We start from the raw sequence: 27,786 nt of genomic DNA on the forward strand, positions 1-27,786 counted from the left end.
AACAATCTAGAAATAAAATCACTGTGGCCCCCCCTAAGGTTTTGACTTGACGTGGTTCTCCAGGTGTGCTCCGAGACTCGTGGGCTCCAAGATTATTTCAGGGAGTCCTGAGGTCAGAAGGGCTTCACATTAACACTGAGGTGGAACTTGCTCATTGTCCTCCTCTCATGGTGTACGTGAAACACCAGATGCCATGTGACATGTGGTGTCACAGCAGACAGAATGCAGAAGAAGATATCAGAATCCATCTGTCTCCTGTTAAGCTCTCTGACTTAGAGAATTTGTGAAAATGTTAAGGCCACTCTTTTCTTTAAAATGTTTTGTATTGGAAAATATAATTATTTTTAATGATAAATGTTATTCACAATAACATTTGATAGGTTGTTTATAATTACTAGATGAATCAGCAGACATTTAAAAATGTCTTAGTTTTAACTTCTGTGACAGTAATAAATGTAAACCATATAAACAGAAGTTCTTTAAGGTCCCTCAGTCTTTTTAGTGTAGAGAGGTTCTGAGACCAATAAATTTGAGACTCCCTAGGTTGGAGACATTTTTGAAGAGGGGTCAGGAACAGGATAAGAAATTCTCAGAGCTGGTAAGGTATTAGAAGAGGATCATAAGATCCTGGGATGACGACCTGGCTTGAGGGGCCCAGCCTTGTGGAAAAGCAGGGACACACAGTGACAGGCACAGGCTTGTCCTCAACCCCCTGCTCTCCCAGGACCTAGCTAGACAGGTTTTGTTGATGGCTTTGATGTCTGTGCTTCCTATGAGGCCCTGACAAGTAACCCACGCCTCTCCTGAGATGAAGTTGCAGCTGGGGTCTGATATCAGGTGGGGCAGTTTCTGAGTATCTGCTTTCTCTGCTGATTCTTACCCAAGGGTGAACATAAGAAATCATCAGTACTGTTACTTTGACTTTTAAGAAGAAAAGGTCCTTCGTCCCTCAACTCCTGGTAGAATAGTTATTTTAACAAAGGCAGGAGGGAGGTTACTCTTCTTACTGGTGGTGTTCATGTGGGAAATATATGTGTGGCTCTTGCTGAATGAGTTTGATAATACTGTTGATACTCCACAGTGAAATGGCACTACTGACTCGTGACCTACTACCTGCCTTTCTTTTGCAGGCGGAAGAGCCTGTGGTTCCGACTGAGGAAGATCCTTCTCTGTGTTTTGGGGTTGTACATTGCCATTCCATTTCTCATCAAACTATGTCCTGGAATACAGGCCAAACTGATATTCTTGAATTTCGGTAAGTGCTCTCATCCATTTTCCTTTTGACTTTCATAGGAGTTCATTGTCATGATGATGTCTTAATCTAGTTGGTGTCTTTTTATTTTAATTGAAATTTAATTTACATGTAGTGAAATGTATAGCTCTTCAGTATACAGTTTATGTATCGAGACAGATAGATAGATCCAGCATGCAGATCAAGAAGTAGACATTTCTATTACCCAGAAAGTTCCCTGTGCCCCTTCCCAGTTGGAGGATGTTTGAGTGTGGACATCGCACTCCAGTGCTGGATCTATGTGTCTTTACTGAAGTGGGTAGAGATGTTGAGGACTTGGAAAGTCATCTGAAGCTGGCATGTTGGAGATGCTTTGTCAGTTGTGCAGTCTAGGAGGTTAACTGTCCTTGGAAAAGGTGACCACTGAAAAATAAAGCACCTTAAAAAAAAACAGGCCTTTTTTCTTTTTAAAATAAGCAGTCATGCGGTACTTTGGCTTCTGTGGGATCTGGTGCTGGCCTTATGGGTGTTGCAGTCTCCATGGGCGATCTTGGACCTTGTTTGTTTCAAAGTTGTTCCTTTTTCCCCCTTTTACATGCCATGTGTTTACTTTTGGGGAAGTTTCACACACATGGATAGAAGGCAGAGGACTCGGGTGTGTATGCGTGTGTGTGCTGGGAAGGAGCACTGTTTCTTCCTGCGAGATGCTGCCAAGGGCCTGCTCTTGCGCTGCTCGAGATTGAGACCAACAAGGCTTGCCCAGGGTAGGTGCTCCCCCAGTGACATTCTGCAAAGCAGGTACAGGGGTTTGAGAATGGGATGAGGTAGGCTCTGAGCGTGATCCAGAGCTTGAGGCTGGAAACACTGGTGCTGACGTTGCAGAGGCACAGTGAATTGGTGGGGGGCGGGGAGGAGACATTGGGAAGCAGACAGCAGGCATCGAGAGGTGCTGGTTTCTGTGAGCCTGGCCTGAGAGATCAGAGCTGGAGGGAGTGGGTTGGGCTGGGGCAGTCACTTCATGGGCTGGAGACCCTGTCTGCAGTGACACAGTGCTCCAGGCTCTGCAGGCATCTGCCCCTACAGTAGACTGAATCATGGAGATTTGGCAGTTACTGGCTAAAAAGGAATTTCTGTTCTTTACACTAGTGGGAAGAACAGAAATAGTAAGGTCAGTATTTACGACCTTGTAAATCTAAAATCAATTTTTAATTTAGGTATCTTAAAGTAATTGTAAAATCACGTAGTATACTAAGTGGCATTTGATTTTTCTAATGGAAAAGGACTGAACTTCTAGGAATTCATCATCTCTAAATTTTGCCACTCATGAAAAACATAGACTTAACCAGCAATATACTAAAATCAAAGGAGTTTTGTGTTTCTGTTCTCTCATGTTCCTTAAATGTGCACAATACACACAGAAAAGGGTTTGCTTGGGTATAAGCAGGAAGCTGCAAGGGTTTCAGATTCACCAACAGCAGACCTGAGACATAGCCCTGCCCTCTTCTCCAGCTACTTTGGGCAGGTGCCTTTGTGCTGGAGGGAGCAGCTGCTTGAAGGCAGGGGCTGTGGGTGTGCTGCCCTGGGGCCTGGCACGCTGTGGGCTCCCAGCAAATGTTTGTGGGCTCCCAGCAAATGTTTGAATTGAATTGGGTTTCTTTAGTTCAATTATGAGGGCTGCTGGAGACACAGCCACAGACTTTGCACGTTTCCTAAGGAGATGGCAGGCTGCTCCGTGGGAACAGGACTTTGTGTTCTCCTGGCCCAGCCCCCGTGGTACAAAAGAGGAGGGCTGGTGTGGTCAGGGACCGTCCTGAGCCTCCCAGGGAGGTACCTGTCCCTAACACTTTCCTTCCATCTGTTTGCCAGGGAGAGCCCATGGCAGTGTGCATAATAGTGATTTTTAGTTGTCAGCATAATAAAAAATTATGTTTCCAGCCTCTTTTGAAAAGCTGACCAAAGGCCAGGCATCTATGGGCCTTGTTCCTGGGGGCAGTGATTGGAATTCCCGCAGCCTCACCTCCAGGCACCTGCCTGGTTTTGGCACCCCACTCCAGGCACCCCCCCCCCCCCGGGGACTGCCCCTCCATGATGAGTAACCCTAGTCCCCAGGCCCCTCTGCCCTCCCTGGGAAGCCACAAGCTGTTCTGTTAGCTTCTAAGGCCCTCTCCAAGTGTGGCCCTCTGTCTGCTCCCTTGGGAGGAAGGGCAGTCTCTGAAAGTAGCCTGGGGCTTTTTGGTTTTCCAGCCATCATGTGATTTGAAGGTCAAAGTTCTGTCCCCCTTTCCCCTGCAGAGGAGGTGAGATCTTGGCACAGCTGTGCAGTGCCTGGAGTTGTGATGAGGGTGGTCTCTGCTCTTGTCTCCCCAGGGGATGCGTGACTGGTGGGTATCCATTTGGCATTAAAAAAGTGTAACAATCTTTTGGGCCCAGAACATGGTTAGCATACCCTTAAGTTTACAGCAAATCTATTTGAAACCAAACTTATAAATCAGATAGGTAAGCTTTAGAAGAAGCACAGCCCCTGTGATTTAAGGTGTTACTCTACTTTAAATATATATTCATAAGCAAAAAATACATGATTGTTCTAAAGGCAAACAAAAGATTGGCTAAAAAAACTCTGAGTAGCATAGATAAAATGAAAGTTGCTCTGAGAAAATTTTGAATTACCCTGTAGTTTATTTCCTGCTGGTATTTTTTGTATGTTTCTGTTCACATAAACATTAATATATGTGCTTTCTCATACTTTTTCACAAGTCTGATCCCATCCAAACAGTGTTGGGGGAGAACCAGCATTTAAGGTCTTGAAGTCCAGAACATCTTCCCAGCTGTTACTTTGCCTTCAGATCAAGAACACATCTCCTGATAAAAGGAATGTATTGGTTCAGGAGGCCTTTTTGGGAAATAGGTCAGAACTATAATCACACATTTGTTTTTAAAGCAAGAGGCCAGCTTCCTCTTTTTCCTTCCCCTCAGCAGCAACCCCTGTAGCCCCGACCTCTTTATTTCCTTATCCCTTTCCTTCTTGTGGAAGCTCCTGTAGCATCAAGTAATTAGAATTCGGTAAAACCCAGATAGCCCAGCCAGACCTTTTCCTCTTAGGATCCAGGCTGCCCTGTTACCCTCAGTGGTTGGAAGGAGATGTAGCCAGCATTAAAGTCCAATGGGCACTCAGAAATGGCCATCACAGCTCAGTGACTTCGGCCTTTTCTCCATCAGAGATTTCCAATTAGCTAATACGAGTAGGACAGAGTGGGTTGTGTTCCAGGCACCCTCATGTTCACTCCCTTGTCCCTCATGGAGTACCAGATGCAGGATCCCTTCCTTCTAAATCCCGCCTGTTGAGGCTTGTGGTTGCTGACACATGGTAACATGGCCAGAGGGTAGATCATGACAAACTGCGGGAGGGGGAGAAGCCAGCAACCTCATTCCTGCAGATGATGCAGCTCGATGGGCCTAGCTGGCCCCCAGGTCAGGGCTGTGTGTGGGATCCTGGGCGGCACTGCCAAGCCGTCTCAGTGTTCCTTTGAGAGGGTGGTGAGTGAGCCAGCACGTCTGAATAGTGTGGGGAAACAGGCTGCCCTGTCGCTCCTGTGGGGCTACCGTGGGCTTCTCCTCGCATCCCTGCTCCAGCCTGTGGATGAAGGGGGCCTGGGCAGGGGGCTCCAGGCGGCATCCTGGAGTCACAGAGGCCACAAAGGGGCGGTGGCCAAGAAGACCTGACCACATGGAGGCGGCTCTCATGCCACTGCATGGGCCAACCCTCTCAGTACCTCTTGCCCTTGCTCTTTTGCTCTGTGGCATCTGTGCTGGTGAGAGCAGAGCTGGCTAGGCGATTCCTGCAGCTGCTGCACTCTGGGGCTTCCCAGGCCCAGGACCTACCAGGGCTCGCACCGTGTTAGGCTGGTTGGGATGCTGCTGAGGACAGGGCAGGGGCATGGGTAACATCTGCTGGACTTTAGGGCAGTCACTGTGTCACTGTGCCTCCTTTCCATGTTGTTTCTAAACAGGAATAGACATGAACTGGGAGGCTACTGCCTGGAATGAGGTCGTCCTGGAGTAAAACTTGGCCTCTCAGTTCTTGGGTTTCTTGGGCTTGGAATCTTTCTGGATTAGCTACTAATCATAAAATCACTTTGCAGTGGCCAGGGAATCCTGTTGGAATTCCAGGATAGTTTGTGTTCCAAGAGCTTGGCCTCCTTCTCCACACACAGAACTGAAGCTGAGTTCATGAGGTCAAGGGCCCTCAGCCCTCAACGCCCACACTCCATTTGGCAGGGCTAGGAAGTGGTTCCAGCATTACAGGCAGCATTGGTTGAGTGGGTCTGGAGACAGTGGGTGCCAGACATGGCTATTCAAAGCATTATTGAGGGAGTCATCCCACCCCACAGCTGCAGAAGAAACTGCACATTAGGCTGCTGCTGACAGTGTCCAGGAGTGTAGAGTTAAGCTGCAGGCTCCCGCAGTCTGAAATGCAGACTTGCTGTCCAGGCCCTGCCTCCAGGCAGGAGCCTTCTCCAAGTCCCCTTGCCAGAATGAAATCTGGACTCACCCTAGGGCTGCTATAGCAAGTCCACAAACTGGCAGCTTCAGACAGAGGCGTTGTCTCACAGTCCTATAGGCCCCGCTTCCTCTGAGACTCTGAATGCAGCCTCGCCTTTTGCATTTCTGGGGGCAGCAGCAATCCTTGGCTTGTGGCAGCGTCACCCAGTCCCACCTCCATTGTCCATGGTCATCCTCACACAGGCTCCTCTTTGTGTCTGTCTCTGTGTCCAAATTCTACCCCCCCTTTTTTTGAGTCTCACTGTCACCCAGGCTGTAGGGCAGTGGCACACTCACAACCACCCCAGCGTCAACCTGCTGGGCTCAGGAGATCCTTCCACCTCAGCCTTCCAAGTAGCCAGAACTATAGGCATGTGCTACCATGCTTGGCTAATTTTTTTTTTTTTTTATTGTAGAGACGAGGTCTCACCAAGTTGCCCAGGCTGCTCTCGAGCCCCTGAGCTCAGGCAATCCTCTCGCCTCAGCCTTCCAAAGTGCTGGGATTACAGTCTTGAACCACTGTGCCAAGCCCAAATTTCCCCTTTTTAATAAGGATATCAGTTATGTTAGGTTAAGTTATGTCCAGACAACCTCTGTAAAGATCCTATTTCCAAATAAGGTCACATGTTTAGGCATGGGGTGAGGACTTCAGTGTATCTTGGAGACCCAACTCAGCTCCTGGGCTTCAAGGCTCTCTGGGATTGGAGCCAGTTTGCCTCCCTGACTTCCTGTTTGCTTAGTTGAGGGTGAGGGCTATGGAGTCAGGTCGCCAGGTTCAAATCCAGTTCTGTCATAGGTGAGCCAGTGGCCTAACAGGAGCTATAAAATGGGGATGATGGCAGCCATCCCAGGAACTGTGTGGTATAGTGTCACCTCTGCTGCCATTTTTGTTTTGAGAGAAACTTTTATCAAAGCTTTGAAAAAGTAGCTGCTTCTTGGCGAAGGGCTGGATTGAGAAGTTGGAGGTGTGGACAGCAGCCCCAGTGAAAGAGTCATCTCCCCACTTGGACTGGGTATGCTCAGGGAGTGTCTGGGGAAGGAGTATGTCCCCATGTCCCATAAGTCAGCACCTGTCCCTTGAGCTCTGGTGACAGCTGAGGAAGTGAGGGCTGGACATGTGGCATGCTGCTTTTATGTGGGGGGTTTAATGATGCCCCTTCCTCACCAAAGATGGCATTCAGCAGCTGTGGTCCCTGGAGGGTGTGACCAGCTCCCAGTTGGGACCACGCTGCTCTTGTCCCTGCCTCTTTGGGGAGTTGCCATTGTATAAAGTAAGTACACCCCATCTCAGGACTTGTGGGGTTTTTTAATTATTCATTTTCTAATTAAATTTATCTTCAAAAATTATGTTCATCACAAGGAATAGAAGTCAATGGTATATAAGAAAAATATTACGCAGGTTCGAGACCCGCCTGGGCAGGCGAGACCTCATCTCTACAATAAATCAAAAAATTAGCCAGGCGTGGTAGCGCGCCTGTAATTCTGGCTACTCAGAAGGCTGAGGTGGAAGGATCACCGGAGCCCAGCAGGTCGAGGCTGCAGTGGCTGGGAGCGGCCACTGCACTCCAGTCTGGGCGACAGAGTGAGACTCCAACTCAAAAAAACAAACAAACAAAAAACCAGAAAAATATTAGCCCCACCCCATGTTTGAAGCTGTATTGGCAGCTTGGCACGTGTCTGCCTGTGTTTTTCTGAGTCACGGGTGGTGGGGTTGATGTTGATGCTATGTGCTGATTTTGATAGCAGTGAGGTGGGAGTGCACAGTGCCAGGTGGTCCTACCTTGTTCCTTACCCCTCTGCTCTGCTGGCATGTTCTGGAGGTTCTTCCAGGTCTAGTGGCCCCTGATTTGCACCATTTGGTTCACCAGTGTATTCCCCCACCGTCCTACTGACAGGTGACCTGTTCAATATGGAGCTCCTGCCGTGGCACCTTCTGACTCTGCTGTGCTCTTGGTGGGGTTCAGAGGACTCATCTGACTTGCTGTCCTACACCTCCCCTTCTGCCTTCCTTCTGTGTCAAGTGACAATACCTGAAACCTCAGAATCCCTTGGCCTTGCCTACCACCCACGTTCATTTGGTCATGGGGCCCTGTGGCTCCATCCCCTTTCCTGCTGTCCCTCCCTGTCCCTGGTGCCAGCCTCCAGCTGAGGCTCATTTGAACTCTCTGCAGTCTCCTGGCCTCATCCTAGCCTTCTTGCTGTCCAATTGGTCTTTTTCATTTCCTTGTTTGCGTCTTCACACCCCTTGAGCGACCTTGGACCTTGGTGGTTCCAGTCTCTACTCAGACCCCACGTCACTGCAGTGTCCGTCCCTGCCCCGCTGACAGGGTTCCTGTGTCCTTGGCCCCTCCTCTGCCTGAGCAGGCCTCTGAGTCTGGCAGGATTGTGCAGGAAGACAGCTTGTGCTTCCTGAGAGCTTCACCTCTGCTGTATGTGTGCATGTGTGGGTGTGCATGCATGTTGTGTGTGTGCATGGGTGAGTATGCATGTTAGTGTGTGTGTGCATGTTGAGTGTGTGCGTGTGTGTGTGTGCCTGTGTGTGTGTACATTCAGACATGCCCATCCATCACCCCTCATCCTGACTTTCATCTCTTTGTCCCTTACAGTGAGGGTTCCATATTTCATTGACTTGAAAAAACCACAGGATCAAGGTTTGAATCACACCTGTAACTACTACCTCCAGCCAGAGGAAGATGTGACCATTGGAGTCTGGTGAGTGTCCAGTGACCTGGCCACAGGGCTGTGGCACCAGCTGCAGCCTCTGGAGGCAGGAAGGGGTCCTGTGAGGCTCAGCAGGTGTTATCTCTGACATTGGCCTCTGAAACATTGCCTGCTCATTTTTATCTTCACCTGTTCCTTTCCCAAAGGAAAGTCTCAGCTAAATTTGATCCGAATGATGCACGATAAAATGGCACCAAACTCCATTCTAAGGTTTTCTAAGCAGCAAAATCATCGTGAACTAGATCATTTTTAGAGAGCCTGTTCTAAGAAAAACAAAAACAAAAACAGGCTAGAAACAAAGAGGACATAAGCACAGAATCACAAACACAGTTTTGAATATACCTTTTCCGAGATGTGGACATCTAGATACTGAAAACAGCTTAGTTCTTTTCACATGTGGCGCTTTTTTTGGTGGCACTTCTTAATATTTGATGGTGGTGGCGTCTGCTATCTTCTCAGTATTTACTTTTTAAGCCATGATTTAAATTGGACTTAAGCCCTGTGACTTCTCTGCCTCCTTAGGATACATGTTAACATTTTCTCCTATAGACAAGTGGTTTCTGAACAGCTGAATCAAAACTGACTAACCTCACTGTGGCATTTCCTTTTCTCAGAAGCAAGCCTGAATTTCTGCGCCTTTATCTGGCTGCATTTCTTTTTCAGTAGCCGTAATATCTCTTTCCGCTGTCTCAGAAAAGCACTGTGCATGTGAGAAGCTTGTCAATGAAATGCAGTGAGTAGCTTCCCAGTGTGGATGAGAAGATGTTCAGACATTTCTAACAATGGTCCTTGGTAAAGAACATAAAACCAGAAGGGAGATTTTTGTACTTGCAATTGGTGCTGAAGGGAGATTTTTGTACTTGCAATTGGTGCTGGGATGTGAGTCCTCTACTATTCTCTGATTTGATTTACTCTAGCATTTGCTGACCAGCATGTGCCTGTGGGGCTCTCCGAGTTTCTGTTTTCTGTCAGGAGCTTGACGGACTGTGCACAGAACTGGTGGGTCTCCTCTTGGGTAACATGAACTAGTCATATTGCAGAGGGGTGTTTGTGGTGGTGACACTGAGGGTGGATGCTTTCATAGCACCTGCATAGATGATCAGTTACCCAAAAAGGTTTTATTTAGTGACACTGATGGCAAGTCTCCAGGCAGTGATGGCCACGCTGTGTGTTGATGGGCACACTGCTGTCCATGTCTGTGCCGTGCTATTGTGACGACAGTGGGCGCTCGGGCGGCAACGCGTTCTGCTCACCAACTACCCTTACCATCACCTCTTAGACCTTCCCCAGCTATATGAGAGGAAGGCCTCGGGGCCCAGAGTGAAGTCTAAGGCTGCTCTGGCCCTCAGCCTTTGTGTTGGAGGTTGGGAAGAGAGGCCCAGGAGTGGGTCCTGTTCCGTTGGTGAGAGCTTTCTGGGTCTTTGTCAGGATCCCAGGTTTGGGTGAGCTGGCCCCTGCAAGCACGTCAGCTCCTTCCACCTTTAAAATGTACCTTCCTGTCATGCAGGTTTATAGTTGTAGGGAAATGATGACTCCAGTTTCCAGAACCACCCCAAAGTGATCCGCTTGAGTGGACCAGAGAGATATACATTAGAAATGAGATGCTGACATGTCAGGTCTGAAGGCCGGGTGTGGTGGCTCATGCCTGTAATCCCAACACTTGGGGAGGCTGAGGTAGGAGGATTGCTTGAGCCAAGGAATTCGAGACTAGCCTGGGCAACGTAGCAAGATCTTGTCTACAAATATAAAAAAATTATCCAGATGTGATGGTATATGCCTGTAGTCCTAGCTACTCAGGAGGCTGAGGTGGAATGATCACCTGAGCCTAGGAGGCCATGGCTGCGGTGAGCCAAGATCGTGCTACTGCCCTCCAGCCTGGGCAACAGAGTGAGACCTTGACTTAAAAAAAAAAATCTAGAAAATAAGAAGTTGGTTTTAAAGATTCTTGTCACTGGTATTCAGAATGAATTTAGATAAGTTTTACAGAAAAACCTTACTAATTCGAACCCTTTCTAGTGATTAACAGTAATCAATTTGGTCTGTGTTAAAATGAACCTTAGTATTTCTTTGGAGAGGGTTTGGCTAAATAGACTTGCATCCTCCGCCTGCCTGTTTGGGCATGGGGCCTAACAAGAGTATGTCCACGTGGCCTGTGTACCTGCGGGTCTGCTTTAGGATGGTGTGTGGGCAGGCCAGGCATGGGGACCTGCTTGCTGTTAGCAGTGGTGCCAGCTGGGTTCCTTGCCTAACCCACAAAGATCAGCATGACTGAGTCAGCACAGGCAACAGCTGCACTATCTAAAATCCTCTATGAGTTCGACTGTGGACAGTATGAATAAGTTGGGCACACGGGGCAGTTGGAGGGGTACTGTTACCCGGCAGGGCTGCATCATGTGCTTGCCCATCCTAGACCCACTGCAGAGGGGGAGGGGGCAGTGCTGCAGACTAAGTCTCACCTTTCAGGACTCCCTGTTCATAAGGAAAGACATTGCCCCCACCCCGCCCCCCACCACTCCACTCGCACCTGCTTCCAGTGCCAGCCTCTGCGGCCCAAAGAGGCCATGTACCAGCCAGCAGTGCACCTTCTGAAACTGTTGCAGCCATCCTTGTAACCTGCAGCACCTTCGTTATTTGTTCCAGTGAAGGAGACAGCTTGTAACCCCCTCATCTATCCTTGCGTCATCAGGGTCTGCCACTCCCTACTGTCTGCACTTGGCTTATAGCAGTTGCTCACAGTTGCTGTCATGTGTGTGGAGGAGCATCTGACCAGGCCCCTCCCAACCCCGCTCTGTCCCCAGGCACACCATCCCTGCTGTCTGGTGGAAGAATGCCCAAGGGAAGGACCAGATGTGGTATGAGGATGCCTTGGCTTCCAACCACCCCATCATTCTGTACCTGCACGGAAATGCAGGGACCAGGTAAGGGAAAGAGGCCTGCACAGCATGGTGTGTCTTCCCTGTGGGGCTCAGCTCCTTTTGGGGAGGGTACATCCTCAGTTGGCCAAGTCCACCAAGAGCAAGTTTGTGGTCCCCCAAAATCGAGCTTATGACCCACTACATGGGGAGGGCATCCCAAGAACAAAGGAAAGGCAGTTTCTCATGGGATGGGAAAGGGGTTTAGGGGAACTTTACATGGAGCATGTTTCCAACAGGCCCAGAGCCTAGCAGGGCTATGTGCGGGTGGATGAGTGGTCTCCCTGGCCCTGTGTGGAACAGAGAAGGCCCCATGTGGAGCTGCACCCTGGGCTGAGTGCAGAGGCTGAGTCTCCCTGACCAGCTTCACCAGGGGGATGTTCTCTTCCTCCTGCTGTCACTTCAGAGGGCAGAGTGTCTGCCAGTGTGAGAGGTGGGGAGCAAACTCAGTGTTGCTCAGACACTGGACTGTGGATGCAGCTCTGCCTCGGGGAAGGAGCATCTGGCATGCAGGCAACTATTTTCCCTGTTTCTTCTGTGTCTCTCACCCGGTCTGGAGTGTGGGCAGGTCTGCATCAGCTGTGTGATGGCTCTGGGGTAGCACAGGTGGTGCTGGAGCCACAGTGGACTGGGGAGGTGGAGGGGCACTTCCTGGAAAAAAGGCAGTGAATACTGCGAAGGAAGGGGCAGGAGGTGGAGGCTGGGGGAAAGGTCCACAAGGTGTGCTGGGCTGGGTGGGCCTCCAGGCTGGCCGCTATGGAAATGCTCTGCTTCCACCATGGCTCCACTGGCTCCATGGCCCTGCCAGTCTGTCTGCGAGCTACACGCGTGCTGGTGGGTCAGCCCACCCAGCTTGGCCCTGTGTGTTTTTCTCATGTGGACTCAGGGCTCATCCTTCTAGCCCATACTGGTGTCAGTCTCCCCGCCTTGACAACTGCATGGTGCTCTTTTATGCCAGGGGCCTGCCATTCAGAAGAGCCTCTGCAAGAGGCCAAGGGATGCCTTTTCTCCACAAAACCTCGTCTGCACACCACCAGCTCACTGTTCCTTCAGCTTCCCTAGTTCACATGTGAGGGGCAGGGGAGCCGGTGGGGACAGGGCGGAGTGAGTGTCAGCCTGGGCTGTGGGCTGTGGTGCAGTTGCTTTCTTGTGTCTGGGATAAGCTGCGGCATGCTTCTCATCTGCTTTTCAAACAGCAAGTGGCTGCTGGTGGCTCTTGCAGCATCTTTCTAGAAGCCATACGACTGTGTAACTGACCGTGAACAAAGCTCATCCCTACAGAGCTGATCACGTGGTAAAAAAGCAAAAAGAACCTGTCTAGCACTTGATACTTGAAAGGAGCTTTCAGAGGCTTGCTGTCCCTCCTGCTCTCCAGAGGCCACCTGGCTGCAGGTCTAGCCCCCCTACCTGCTTTCTGTCCCATCTGCAACCGTCACCTCCCGCAGGCCTCACCCATGCTCTGAGCCCCTTCTCTGGCCAGACTCCACCACAGGGGGCTTTATTATCTGCAGGAGGTGCCACTGGGTCTCCCTGAGCCTAGGCCCTGGGACTGTTGGTCCCTTTCCTTTTTGTTCAACGTGGGAAACAGGGAAAATTCAGAGAAGAGCCACTACAAAATCTTGCAGGGATGACTGAAGACATTCTGCGGTGTTCCTCCCGGGCCTGCTGCTCCTTGCTTTGTATTTCTGTTTCTGTGCTCAGTTGGCTTCCTCCTCCGCCTCATCCTTGTCTCCTCTCAGCAACAAGCCCCCAGCACCTGGAATGTCAAACTGCCATTGTAAAGAAGGGAAACACCCTGCCATGGGATCTATCCATCAACTGGGCAGGAAGTGGGATGGGCCTAGTGAGGCCTCAGCAAGGAAGTGCAGACATGAGACATGGTTAGCTGTGTGCAGAGCACATGGCCCTGTAGTAAGATGTACCAGTAAAGCTGTTGTCTGCTGGTGAGGGCTGGGACGCTGTTACCACCCATAAGGCCGTTCTCAGACTACTCGGCAACAACCGCCAAGGTCATGGCTAAACACTGGTTATACACACCTCGTGTCTAGGAGCATGTCCCACCTGCAGAGCACATGTACATGAAGAACTGTAGTGCAGGCTGGCCGAGGCAGCAAGCAGAAAGTAGCGGCAGGTGGGACAGAGCTGTGGTGACCAGGAGACGAGGACGGGAACCCACTGCTAAGCAGAGTCCTGAGTTGGCCAAGGCGTGGAGGGGAAGGGAGATGCCTGTGCAGGTTGTGGTCAGCGCCACAGCTTCCATGGATGCAGGTGTCCCTGAACACTGGGATCTGGATGGCCAAGTAGGAATGAACTGTGCTGTCTCCCTTGCATTTGGGGCTGTAGGTATGCATCATGTATTGGAGCATAACCATAAAAGTAGTAATTAAGAAATCTCCACTCAGTGCCAAGACTGTCCCTTCTTGGCGTGATACTGCCAGAGGCAAGCGTGGGGCCCCTTAGGGGACCCGAGAAGAGGTCACCCATCCACCATTGGACCCTCCCTGGTATGGGCGGGACCAAGTCACCGAGGTTCCGGGCCCCCTGGGGTTGACCTGGGCCAATTCTGAGAGGACGCACTAATGCCCACTTCCTGTTTGCTTCTACAGAGGAGGTGACCACCGCGTGGAGCTTTACAAGGTGAGTACAGACTGTTCCTGGCTGCTCCTTCCTGAAGGGAAACTCTTAAGTTTGAACTAGCCATTGTGGGGCTTTTTTTTTAAATTTATTTATTTTAAAGATGTTGGGTACAATTCAGGGTTAGGTATACAAATGTTCTTTTTTTAAAAAATCAGAATCTCATTCCATCACCCAGGCTGGAGGGCAGTGGCACACTCACGGCCACCGCAGCCTTGACCTACTGGGCTCCAGCGATCCTTCCGCCTCAGCCTTCCAAGTAGCTGGAACTACAGGCGCATGCTACCACACCCAGCTGATTTATTGATTTATTGTAGAGATGAGGTCTCGCCAAGTTGGGCAGGCGGGTCTCGAACCCGCAGGCTCAGGCAATTCACTCACCTCAGCCTTCCAAGGCGCAGGATTACAGGCTGAGCCACCGAGCCTGGCTTATACAAATGTTCTTATGTAGGCACCCTTATTGATGAGGTGTGCCCCTCCCTCTCCTGGCAGTTTCCCTCAACTGCCAATCCCACCCTCCCCCTTCCCTAGCAGTTTCCCACTACTGCCAATTCCTTTCTTATAGTATTATAGTAACTGTTCAAGGTCCACTTATGAGTGAGAACATATGGTACTCTGTTCTTTGTTTCTGTGATAGATCACTTGAGTATGATTGACTCTAAATCCATCCAAGTTGCTGCAAAGTCCATATGTTTGTCTTTCTTTATGGCTGCTTAGTATTCCATTGTGTATATGTATATGGAGCTTTTTAACACAACCTGTGGGGAGCATGCTGGAGGCAGGCCCTAGCTAGCTCTGCTGTGGCCTTGCCTGTCACTGGGCTAGGCTCCACAGTCAGAGTGTCTGGGCTTGGAAGACTGTGGGCAGAAACTGGAAACTGCATGAAAGGCGTTTGTTGTTTTCTTAAATGTTGTATTTCTTGTACATGAAATGAAAAAGAAGCCCATGGTCTCTGAGGCTGACCTGAAGGCTCACCCCAGCAGTGCCCAAGACTCCCAGGCCGAAGGTGCCATGGCTGGACAGACAGATTATCATCTTTCTTATCTCCTTCTTCCCTGGGGCGTTTGGCTCTGGAGGCTGCAGGAGCAGTGTTCAGGCTCACACCCATCCCCGTGTGCCCCCAGAGGACATCTGCATTTGTCCAGGGCAGAAAGTGACACAGACAGAGGAACTCACCTGCTCTGGGCTGCTAGAGGGGTTTCTGCCCTTGAATAAATGGCCAGGTTGGGAAAGGGGAGGCTGCTGGCCATCTTTGAGGTTCTATAATAGAAGCGATTCGTTCTGACTAGGCCAACAGTGGTGCTTGGAGCAGGTTGGCCCTGGGTGTAGGCTCTGCAGGAAACTGGAAGCTGGCAGGGAGGCACAGGTTGCCCTAGGGAAGCTCCCAGCTCCCTTCCTAAAGAGGGGAGCAGTGATGCTGGGTGACGTGGTGGTGGGTGAGCCTCCCACATTGCTCCGGGCACAACCCAGAGAGGGCACAGGGCTGGGGTGTGTGAGGAATGATCAGGAGTGTGTGAGAGGGATCAGCTAGTCCACAAGGCTTTAAAAAATAGTGGGTCTGGGTGCGGTGGCTCACGCCTGTAACCCCATCATTTTGGGAGGCTAAGGCAGGAGAATTGCTTGAGCCCAGGAATTTAAGAATAGCCTGGGTAACACAGTAAATAAATAAAATAAAAAATTAACCAGGCATGGTGGTGTGCTCCTGTCCCAGCTCCTTTACTTGGGAGGCTGAGGCAGGAGTATTGCTTGAGCCCAGGAGTTTGAGTCCAACATCTGAGAAATACTGGGTTGCAGTGAGAGTCTCTAGATGAGGTTTCTGTGTGACAGCATCCTCTTCCTGGGGACCTGTATCATGTTGCAGTACTGGAGGAGCTATCTGTCCTAGGGACATGAGTGAATGTGGTACTCCCTTCTGGGAACTGCAGTAGTTTGTGCTGGGTCCCCTGACCGTCTGAGCAGTGGGAAGTGGTGTCCTGCCTACACTCCCCAGGTGGAGGTAGTTGGTAGTCCCTGACAGCGGTGGCATCGGGGTTTCCTGAGGCCCAGGCGGGAATCAAGCAGCATGTTGAAATGTCTGTGGGGTCCCCACTGTGTGCATGGCACAGGGACAGCCGATGGCCCAGTCAGGCAGGCTGCCCTCAGTTAATGACACTTGGCTGTGCTGCCAGCGATGTTTGTTTTCATGTTGCAGGTGCTGAGTTCCCTTGGTTACCACGTGGTCACCTTTGACTACAGAGGTGAGATTTCTTTGAATGTGTGTCTGGGGCACCTCACCCTCCTGTGGTATCTGACGGGCATTGCTCTGAGAGATTGGGGCGAGTCTGGCACAAGTCTAGTGCTTGTTTTTGCTAGGTTATGTCCTGTGGCAGCGGCAGCCTTGTCGCACGGGGGACAGAATGGGGGTCTTCAGTAATGCATGTCCTAGGTGCCAGCTTTCCTGACACAGCCCCGGTGGAGGCACCTGGAGCCCCCAGTGTGTGCCCTGTCAGTAACACTTCGCATGTAGAAAACAGCCTTTTTTCCTGACTGGACACAGACTTTCCCCAGTGATGTCAGATAGGTTTTATGCTCAATGCAACTTGTCTGGTCAAAGCCGTGAAGATGTGACACAGCAGAGAAGACAGATCTTCTGCCCTCAGCTTTTCTGCTTTTTTGGATGAGCCAGGGCTTGCCACAGAGCAGATCAAGGACTCAGTTTGATGTCACCATGGACATTCTACCTTATGAGTGTCAGGGTAGTGAGGGGGTGGCCTCTTTGCCCCCCATGCTTCTGTTAGGAGGGAAACCCACAAAAATGCTCCTTTCTGTCCTTACTGTCTCTGCTTTTCCAGGTGGTCTTAGAGACCACTAGCCCCATCTTTGCCCCATCTCTCTTTCTTTGTGTCTCTTTCTCTGCTTCTGCCCCATCTCTCTGTCTCCCTGACTCTGTCTCTCTTTTCTTGTCTCTCTGACTCTTTGTCTGTTCCTCTGTTTCTGTCCCTACCTCTCTGCTCCTATGTCTCTGTCTTTCTGTCTCTTTATCTCCTTGTCTCTATCTATGTCATTCTATCTGTCTCCCCATCCCTGTCTCTTTCAGTCTGTCTCCTTGTTCCTGTCTGTCTCTGTCTCTATCTCTGTCTCTGTCATTTTGTCTGTCTCCCTGTCCCTGTCTGTCTTTCTGTCTTCCCATCCCTGTCTCTTTTTATCTGTCTCCCTATCTCACTGTCCCTGTCTGTCTCTCTGTCCCTGTTTCTCTCTGTCTCTGTCTCCCTGTCCCTGTCTGTCCCCATGTCCCTGTCTCTATGTCTCCCTGTCCCTGTCTCTATCTCTGTCTCCCCATTCCTTTCTCTGTCCATGTCCCTTTGTCCCTGTGTCCTTGTCTGTCTCCCTGTCCCTGTCTCTATCTCTGTCTCTGTCCCTGTGTCTCTGCCTCATGTTCCCCATGTCCCTGACTCCTGCTGGGTGTCTTGAGCTCCCGGTCTGGCCTGGCCCTTCACACTGCCCCTTCCCTCCTCTGGTGCATGAGGCAGGGAGTGGCCAGTCCTGCTCTGACTGTGGGGTTTGCTTACACTGCAGAACCTGCTCTTTCTGCATGTTGTGGTGCTTTCGAGTCATTTGATGGTGACTCATACTGGGCTGCTGCACAGACAATTGCACTTGACCTTTGCTGGATGCTGGGGGAGGGGACGTGGGGGGTTGTCATCTGGAGGCAGTGCTGGTGACCTTTCCTCTGATATGCATGCCAGATGCTCAGACCCTAAGGTGAACCAACCCCCTTCCCTTTCTGGGTCAGAGTTGCCTGGGACTCAGGAATCTCCTCCTTGTCTTGGATGTCTCCCAACTCCCCACCCTGTCTCCTTGTTGGGCCCTGAGTAGGCTGGACTCTCACTGGTCCACCCTGGGTCTGCCCTTACTGAGCTCTAGGTGCTGAGGAGGTTGGTGTCCCACTAGTGGCCACCCCACCCACATACTTGTTCGGCGGGACTCAGATGAGGGAGGGTGCATGTGGAAGCCATGTGGGTTCAGGGGTTGTAGACTGAGGAGGTGGGAGCCTCATAGGACTGAGGAGGAGGAATGGCAGAGACTGTTATGAAGAAAAGAGAGGGAGGGCTACCCTTCAGGAGAGATAGGAGAGCCACTGGCTTGGGCTTAAGGACGCACTGTCTGTGGCAGTCTCTGCGGGGCAGCATCTGAAGCTCTGGGATCATTTTGTTGACTTAGCAATCCTGCGAGTCACCACTCACATCTGTAGCTCACCAACATAGAGTGACCCATGAGGGGACCTCTGGTTCATCCAGTCAGCAGGGGCAGGCGAGGGTCACTGCTGGGCTCCTTCACAGTGCTGCAGGGGACGTGGGTGCTGCCTGCCCTGCCCACAGCATGGTGAGATGAGGCTCAGGAAGGGCAGGCCACTCTCTGCTGGCTTTGGCCCTTGCGGGGGGGTGTCCAGGTTTCTTGAACTGCCTTTGACTTCCTCTTCCTCTTGGGGTTTTTCCTGTTTCTCCCTCCCAGGTTGGGGTGACTCAGTAGGAGTGCCGTCAGAGCGGGGAATGACATATGATGCACTCCATGTTTTTGACTGGATCAAAGCAAGAAGTGGTGACAACCCTGTGTATATCTGGGGCCATTCCCTGGGCACTGGGTAAGAACTCTCAGTGGGAGGTGGTCTTTAGGAGGAGCAGGTCTTCATGGTGACTTTCCAGCCGGGGTCTGCAGAGAGCCATGACCCCAAGCTGTCCTGGTTGCCTCTGGGCCCTGTGGCATCATTAGTCCCAGCCAGCCCTGTGCCCTGCCCCTGCTGGGGGTGCTGGGAGGTAGGTAGGTACCTAGGAGCCCACAAAGATGTCCAGGATGGATGTGGGCAGTCGAGGGAGAGGTGTCTTGGCAGGGGCCGCAGCCCTGAGGAGGAGGTGTCTTCAGAGCCAAGGGAGGGAATGGTAGGCGGTTTGCAGCCTATGTGGCTGAGACAGGAAGTGTTTGGAGCTATACCATGGCCAGCCCGAGCTGCCCCTGCTGGTGTTCGTTGCCCCTGTGGGGACCCAGGCTTTCATCCCATCTGCTGCCTTTCCCTGCTGCAGTGGCTCACGTGGATGGCGTCCCACAGGCCTAGGCCACTCTGCCCCTTGTGGGAAGATTGAGGGGCGAGGAGCACCAGCAGTTCCCATGCCTGTCGGCAGGTACTCCAAGTGTAGTCCTGGGATGGCAAGAGGCTGGGGGGCTCCAGGAAAGGGCAGGCAGATCCAGGCTTCCCTGGCCAGTGGACAGCCCTGGCTGTGGTGTTCCTGACCCAGCAGTGCCCACATTGAGGAGGTGAGCTAGGGGTGCTGGGTAGTGAGAGGTGCAGGGCATGGAGGCCTACTGTCATTGCCATCCCCGTTGGAGGGGCCAGCCGACAGCCAAGTAGCCGTGCCCCACCCCCCAGTCCCGGGACATCCTCATTCCTTCCAGTCTGCCCTGAGTCCCTGATGACTCTGTGGGTCCTGCAGCTTTTCTGGGAACTTCTGGCATAAGAACTGACTCATGTGAAACCACCATTATCATAATTCAACTGAACCATTTTTCTTTTTTCCAGAGTGGCTACAAATCTGGTGCGGCGCCTCTGTGAGCGAGGTAAGGGCCTGCTGCAAGCCAGGAGTTGGGGGACCCTGGGCTGCCCACCCTGCCCTCCCTATAGCCTCACGGGCCTGGCTCCTATTAGGCATCATCAGCAAGCGTGGCTCTCGGGAGTGGCCGGGGCCTCCTTGGGTCCCCTGGGTGCCTCTCACCTCTGGGCAGCCACAGAGAGGTTCCTGGGCAGAGGAGATACGGGCAGCACTGGCTGGCAGGGCAGGCCTGGACTCCCCATCCTGTCTGGGGTCCCTCAGAACCCCATGGACTGTCCTCGTCGCCGGCTTCCTGCACCCCACTTAGTTCCCTGTTTGTTTTTTATATTTATCTAGAGACACCGCCAGATGCTCTTATATTGGAGTCTCCATTCACTAATATCCGCGAAGAAGCCAAGAGCCATCCATTTTCAGTGGCAAGTACAGATTACTTTCATGATTCATTACTATAAAATCACTATAAGTAAATAACTACAGGATAAAAATAACTGTGTAAACACTCTAACGAATGCAGATGCAGATTTTATTAAAACCCTTAACCCTAGTTCCAGGCACTGGGCTGCCTGCAGAACTGCCTGAGAAGTCTGTGACTTATAGCAGGGCAGGGACAGGTTAGGATCTGTGGCATCATCACCTGCAGGTCTGGTTGCCATGAGTGCAGCCAAGGGCTGCTGCCATCAGACTTCCTCGGTCTGCGGGAGTGCAGCCGCCACGTGTGACAAACAGTGATGGAGAGCTGGGCTCCATGGTCTGGGGAGTCTGTCCTCCCTGTGGAGCCTGGTGGGGATTCATGGGGTCAGAGCCCTGCAACCCTTGCTCTCCCCAGCTGGAAAGAGCCTGGGAGCTTCTTCTGAAGCCTGGCGGTTTTCTTCTTCCCCCACACATTACTGCTTCCAGTGTTCCTGCTTGGTCATGTGCTCTGAAGCTGGTGTCATCTGTCTGTCCAGGCCTCACCCTGCTCTACTCAGACCAGAAGAGCCCTTTATTTTACCTTCCTTTTTTTTTTAAGATTTAACTTTTTATTTTAGATTCAGGGGCACACATGTATATTTGTTACATGGACATACTGTGTAGTGGTGGGGATTGTGTCTTATTACCTGCTTTTTTGTGTTGTTTTTCTCAAATCATGTGAGGAAACCACTGTGAGCCCCACTTTCTCAGGGGTGGCAGCCCTGCTGTCTGTGCTAGATTATGGCTTCTGCTCAGATGTGGGGGGGCCTGTCCGCTGGGCAGCCCCTACTACAGTTGGTCTGTGGGCCTGGCCAGTGACTCTTCTGTCCCCAGCAGCAAAGCCAGCATATGGGGTGGGAGGTGCCCCGGGCACAGCTCCAGCAGTCCCTGGCTGCATGGCACCCCAGGTCCCTCAGGGACAGGTCATTAAGGATATGCCTTGTAAATCCCTGGACTTACACTGTCTGCACCCTTGACCCTCGAGTCATGTGTATGTCTTAATTCTTCTGAAAATGGCTCCCATTTTGTCTTCAGATATATCGATACTTCCCTGGGTTTGACTGGTTCTTCCTCGATCCTATTACAAGCAGTGGAATTAAATTTGCGAATGATGAAAAGTGAGTACTATGATAGAGAGCTAATTTTTCAATTTAGAAAAACACTGAGAACCCCCAGGGTAAGCCTCTTCAGTTGCAGTTACCAAACAGGGTGGGGTTCAGACACTTGCGTGGTTCTCTAGCAAGTCTTGCAAAAGGGAGAACCATACAGAGAGCTGTAGCAGGAAGAAATCAGAAACATGAAAAGATGACAGAACTGCAGCAATACTAAAATTACATATTTTGTTCACCTAGTTGTTTTATTTGAAAATAGTCAAAACCAGAACTCTTGGGCATATGTTAAAGCAATAATATTAACCGTCACTCAAAAAAATGCCTTTGCCTCAGCCATTTATGTTTGGTTATAAAAAGATATTACAGAATTTATTATTAAAAATAATTCTGGCCAGGCACAGTGACTCATGCCTATAATCCCAGCACTTTGGGAGGCTGAGATGAGAGGATTGCCTGAGCCCATGGGGTTCGAGACCAGCCTGGGTTCGAGACCAGCCTGGGTAACTTGGCAAGACCTTATCTCTACAATAAATCAAAAAATTAGCTGGGTGTGGTGGTGTGTGCCTGTAGTTCCAGCTACTTGGAAGGCTGATACAGAAGGATTACCTGAGCCCAGCAGGTTGAGGCTGCAGTGGCTTTGAGTGTGCTACTGCACTCCGTTCTGGGCGACAGAGTGAGAGACTCCAACTCAAAAAAAAAAAAAATTCTATCAGGTAGGTAAACCAAAAGTTTAAAAAAATCTAGTAAAGGACTCTTAAAACCATTTCCAGATTCTGTTGACATTATCTTTGTGATATTTTTATTTCATGGATTTTAATTTCTTCAAAAAAGAGGGAAATAAAAAAACTTTATATAAATATTCAGTTAACATTGAAAAATCTGCACTTTTGAAACAATATGAAAAAGCTGAATATTTTTCAAGTATGTTTTGATTCTGAGAATAAAAAAACAGGCCTGTGCCGGTGGCTCGGCCTGTAATCCCAGCACTTTGGGAGGCCCAGGCGAATGAATTGCCTGAGCCCACGGGTTCGAGACCAGCCCAGGCAACTTGGTGAGACCTCATCTCTACAATAAATAAAAAATTAGCTGGGCATGGTAGCATGCACCTGTAGTTCTGGCTACTTGGAAGGCTGAGGTGTACAGATCGTTGGAGCCCAGCAGGTCGATGCTGGGGTGGCTATGAGCGTACCACTGCACTCCAGCCTGGGCGACGGAGTGAGATTCCAACTCAAAAAAAAAAAAAGAAAAAAAAAACCCAGAATAAACTAAGATTTGAACAGATATTATAAGCAAAAGCCCTGATTGTTTGTAAATATGTTACTCAATAGATAACACAGGCAAGCACCATGCCGGAAGCTGCTCCTGGCTGAACGTGTGGCAGGGTTGCCCAGCTTCATGTCACTGGACAGAGGGACTTTCCTGAGCTTGGGTGGGCGGGGGTCTGTGCCACTTCCTTGCTGTTGCCCCCTGAAGCCCCAGGCCACAGGGACATGCACATGAAGAGCACTCTACCAGGAACAAGAGGTGCTCACACCACTGTCATAGACAGGTGCCCAGGGCTGGCGTCTCGGGGATGGGAGCATTCCCTGCTGGGTCCTGCTGATGTGCCAGGAGTGCCAGTGCTGCCTTCAGGGGCGCACAGCCCTATCGGGACTCAGGTGGAAATGTGAGTCAGGCATCCCCACAGTGAGATCCCAGGAGGACCCTGGCCCTGCTGTCCTGGCAGCCTGTCCCTCTGTAATGTGGCTTGCTGAGGGGATTTGGATTTAGTGAACCTACTGAAAATTTTAATTCACTTGTAAATGTTTAAAGCTGGAGCAACCTTTAATGTCATTTACACCAGAGATTCATTAGCGGGCACTGACTTTCTTTACTAGCAGATTCCTAGTAACATCCATTTGCAATAAGTTTCTCGGCCCATGTAAATCATTCGTTTGTAAGTATTATTGTGTAACTTTTAAAGAATAGATCTAGCCGGGCTTGGTGGCTCAGCCTGTAATCCTGCGCCTTGGGAGGCTGAGGTGAGTGGATTGCCTGAGCCCGCGGGTTCGAGACCCACCTGGGCAGCGAGACCTCCTCTCTACAATAAATCAAAAAAATCAGCTGGGCGTGGTAGCGCATGCCTGTAATTCCGGCTACTTGGAAGGCTGAGGTGGAAGGATCGCCAGAGCCCAGCAGATCGAGGCTGCGGTGGCCGAGAGAGGCCACTCTGGGTGACAGAGTGAGACTCCAACTCAAAAAAAAAAAAAAGAATAGATCTATTGGTAAAACAGTCCATTTAAATTTTCAGAACATGTGGGGGGCAAGTCTTGGTGAATGACTGGATCTCTAGATTTGATTGACACTTGTCACCAACTGGAATAGATGTTGCTAGAAACAACTGGAAAGTTAGCTTTTAATTCTCTAATAAAAGAAAACCCAGCCATCCTCGGGCTGTTAAGTGCCTCGGTGAAGCACAGCCTGAACCTAGATCCCTGCTGTGGGCAGAGGGCCGGGTGGCCCTGCCCCTTCCCTGGTTTGAGTCAAGACCTCTCCTCCTTCCACAGTGTGAAGCACATCTCCTGCCCCCTACTCATCCTGCACGCCGAGGACGACCCGGTGGTGCCCTTTCAGCTCGGCAGAAAGGTGAGTGTCCTGGGCCTCTGCCTCTGGTGTGGCAGGTGTCATGCAGACTCGGTTGTGGGCCAGGTTGGGTGCTGGTGGGTGGGGAGGTGTTACCTGCGCACTGCAGCACGGCTGGGCGTGGGCCACACCAGGTCACCACATCTCCCTGGGGTGGGCAGCAGAGGCCTGATGTCAGGGCTGGACCAGTGATGCCATCCACAGAGATGCCTTCAACATAAGCAGGTGGCGCCCAGCCTACACAGGCCAATTGAGGGCAGGTGGGGGCTCATCAATGACTGGCTGAAGGGAAAGAGCCCTGTATGAAGAGGGTATCCCAGCCTCAAGGCAGGGTCCCAGGTGGGACCCTCTAGACTATTTTCTTGCCTCAGCTCTATACGAGACCAGAAGCACAGCATGTTGCCACATGTGCTTAGACATTGCTGCCAGGAAGCAGGATTCAATGTGTAGCCTGTAGTGGTCTGAGCATGCTGCCTGGCTCCTCCATGGCGGGGCAGGGAAGCCTAGAGGGCTGTTCCTTTCCCAGGTGTCTGCCACTCGGCACTGGGAGGAACATAGAGCATGCCCTCATCTGTGGGGGGTGAGAGGGGCTGAGATGGCTCCTGGGAGCTGATGCTGGTTGCCTCGGCTTGGGAGCACACAGCTAAGGCACATGTCCTTCATCTGTCATTCCTACCATCGGAGCCGTCCCAGGACAGCCTGGCCGCTCCCTCAAGGAAGGGCAGTCTGGGAAGTTTGAGGACAGAGGGAGGGTTTTGAATGGAGTTGCGCTGAGATGCCAAGCCTGGGGTCCTGTGCCCCCCAGCCCACCCCCAAGCCTCTAGGTGCCCACCACAGGCCACTGGCCATGACAGGCTGCCAGAGCAGCAGAGACAGAGGGCTGGGGCATTCTGTCGACTGGTCCTTGTTGAAGAAAAGGCTGCAGGCAAGTCTCCCTCGGGCCCCGGTGCCAGATGCTGTCAGTGGGCTGTGACCCTGTCTCTCCCTCTCCCCAGCTCTACAACATCGCTGCACCATCTCGAAGCTTCCGAGACTTCAAAGTTCAGTTTATCCCCTTCCACTCAGACCTCGGATACAGGCATAAGTACATCTATAAGAGCCCCGAGCTTCCTCGGATCCTGAGGTGAGACCCTCCTCTCTCCCTGGGAGCGTTGTCTGGGCATCGGTGGCTCATGCCCAGGCACATGGCCGGCAGCAGCTGCTGAAGAATTTGGAGGCTCAGTGGGGCCAAGAACCACAGTGATTCAGAGCCTTCCCTCTCAACTGCAGAGGGTCTGAGGGTACTTGTCTCCTTCCACCCTGGCTATTCCCTCTAGTCCCAGAGTGGTGACTTCCATGCTGCACAGGCCTACATGGACATACACTGGGTGCAGATACACGGTGTACATGGGTCACCTTACAGGACACGTGACAGGAAGTGCATGGCCATGCTGGGTCAGGTCCCAGACTGCTCCCTACACACTCACAGGAGCACATGGGGCCCTGGCCTTGGACCTGTTCCTTAGAAGGCCAAGTCCCCAGCTGCTTTCAGGAGACTGCTCCCAGCTGTCCCGGGCCCTGTCTAGGCTAGATGCAGGGCCCTTGTACAACAGTGAGGTCTTGGTAATGGTGACAAAGGAACAAGTTTGGGATGGCTCCCGCCCCTGGCTTCTGTGCTGTGGCCAGCCAGTCCCTGTCAACTGGACCAGTCCCTGTCAACCAACTGCCTGGTTGTGGCCAGAGTAAGATGCTTAAGCTCCCTGTACATGGGACAGGGAACTGTGCTTTCCTTGGGCTTCTAAGCACAGAGCCTGTGGGGATCACTGCACTAGTAGTGTCTGTCATATTTGCTGTGTTGTCCCAGGAGGCTCCAAAAAGTGAGCCTAGATGCCAGTTTCTCCCTGCAGTAGACTAAGCCTGGCTGCCTGCACCAGCCCCAGTGAGGTGTGTCCCTATGAGTTTCTGCTGCAAACCTCAGCTCTTTTCCAGCTGCCTTGGAAAGTTCCAGGGCAAAGCCACATCCTTTAGAAGTCTGCTGTGGCTAAAAGTATGGGTTTGGTTTGGCGTTCTAATTTTCCCTGTTATAAAAGGAATATATTATAGAAAATTCAGACCAGAGTACAGCTTAGTGTTCAGGATCAAGAACAGCAGGTCCTGACCTTGTCTTTATTTCTCTGTGCTGGGACTTGAAGCAAGGGTGGTGCCATCTGTGCCCTGCTTGAGTATTTCTCTATGTGGGAGTGAGGTCCTCACAGGCTTTCCACTGCCCATCTCTGTGTGGCCTCTGCCTCCTCAGAGTGTGGTTCATGGGATCTCTGGTCTGAGCTCACGTGACATGGCTCCTGGTTGTCCTCTGCTCCAGGGAGTTCCTGGGGAAGTCGGAACCTGAGCACCAGCACTGAATCTGGCCGTGGAAAGGAAGCATGAAGACCTCTGCCCTGCTCCCCCTCTCCGACAGCAGCCCAGCACCCTGGAGCCCAGCGCCTGGAGGGAGGACTCAAGATGCCAGCTAGGCAGATGGTGCACATCATGAGGGCTGTGGTGCCTGGTGGCCTGGCATGGCTTTGTGTGGAGTGTGGCGGTGGGCCCCTGGCCGTCTCCCCTTCTTGCTGCCACTCAGCCTGAGCTGTGTTGGAAAGGCTTGGGGACAGCAGCCGGCTGTCACCTAGTGGATCCTATGCCTCCTGAGCTGGGCACAGGAGCTTGCAGGGTGCACGGGTTCAGGCCCATCTGCGGAGGACATGGGGGAGCAAGTACCTTCTGCCCCATCCTGGCATACACTGAGCGGACTCAAGTGGTTCAGTCATCCCCTCCTGCCCTGCATACCCGCTTGTTTTCCTCGGCCACCCCTGCTCCCCTGGGCTGGCCCACTTACCACTGCGGAGGTGCCTGGATCTGCACTTCACCCACCTGTCCATCTAACCTGGCCTTAGACTGAGCATTTATTTAAGAATAAAGTCGTCGAGGTGGTGGTCTATTGGTCTTTTTCTCTACAGAGCAAGAAGGAACAGTGGATACCTACTTCTGGGCCCGGCACCCTATCCACAGCCCAGCCCCTCAGTTCCCTGCCCACTTTGGAGCCACTCCAGGACTCCTCACAACCGGCCTTCCTCCCTTGTGTCCTCAGGCTATGAAACTGTCCAGTCCCAGCAGCTCAGAAACTCAGCAGTGGTAGGGAGGCCTTGTCCATCTGCTTCTCCAAGTCTTGGCCCAGCATTAGCAGCTGGGACGGGTTGGGGGCTGGTGCATGTTACCTCTCCTTTCTGAGGCACCTTAAGAGTCCCTCAGAGTCTCAGATCTGAACAAACATCTTTCCTACTCCAGGGCTAAGGCTTGAACAGACTCTTCCTGAGGTCAGGTTATGACACCCTGATCTGCCTTCTGGGAGGGTTTGCCCTGAACTGGCACCCGATTAGGTATGTCTGCAGTGGTCCCAGAGCACTGAGAAGGACGCCACCCGTCTCTGGGTCTCGGATCTCCCCACAGGGCAGATCCTGGCGGACGTACCATCCAGCCCCTCATAGTCTCCGTGAGGCCCTGAGGGTCACTCGAGCTGGGCACCCCTTTATGAGAAAAAAATCAGACAGCTGCTCTCCTGACAACTAAACAGGAACATGCTCTACCTGGGCCAGTCTCCATCCTTTTTTTCACATTTTTGTCTCCGTAACCTACCTCAAATCCTCTGTTGGGGGAATAAGGTGGGATATAAAGAAAACCAAAAAAAAAAACACAAGCTATCTGTTTTTCACAAAACGAACTGAGGAGAGCACACAGAGCATAAGTTGCTGCCTCTGGCGTAAGCTCCTGAGACCCAAGGGCCCCATGGCACTGTGCTCATGGCCTCGGTCCAGGCAGAAAGTGTTGCCTGCGGGTTTTGCCACAAATGGGCTGGCAGATCTACCTGTGATCAGGGCTGTCCTCACAAAAGAGGGAAGGTGTAGAGCTGTGTGGAAGCCCTGAGGGCATACTGCAAGGACTCCCAGGGTGTCACCTCAGTGCTCCCA

At 51.6% G+C, this 27,786-nt stretch overlaps 1 protein-coding gene across 1 annotated transcript; it reads left to right on the top strand.

The window, feature by feature from the left end:
* The first annotated feature begins 808 nt into the window (after positions 1 to 808).
* On the top strand, positions 809 to 26,757 carry ABHD12 (abhydrolase domain containing 12). The gene is made up of 13 exons (XM_008068619.1): positions 809 to 837; positions 1,131 to 1,255; positions 8,377 to 8,482; positions 11,290 to 11,409; positions 14,010 to 14,040; positions 16,229 to 16,274; positions 18,529 to 18,658; positions 19,589 to 19,626; positions 19,956 to 20,035; positions 21,105 to 21,187; positions 23,728 to 23,806; positions 24,799 to 24,926; positions 26,145 to 26,757. Exons 1-13 carry the CDS (start codon positions 809 to 811, stop codon positions 26,182 to 26,184), a joined length of 1,035 nt encoding a protein of 344 aa, XP_008066810.1. The 3' UTR covers positions 26,185 to 26,757.
* Positions 26,758 to 27,786: the final 1,029 nt, after the last annotated feature.

Source organism: Carlito syrichta, unplaced genomic scaffold (genome assembly GCF_000164805.1).
Source record: "Carlito syrichta isolate Samal-C Ts95f unplaced genomic scaffold, Tarsius_syrichta-2.0.1 Scaffold311350, whole genome shotgun sequence".
In the NCBI taxonomy this organism is placed as follows: Eukaryota; Metazoa; Chordata; class Mammalia; order Primates; family Tarsiidae; genus Carlito; species Carlito syrichta.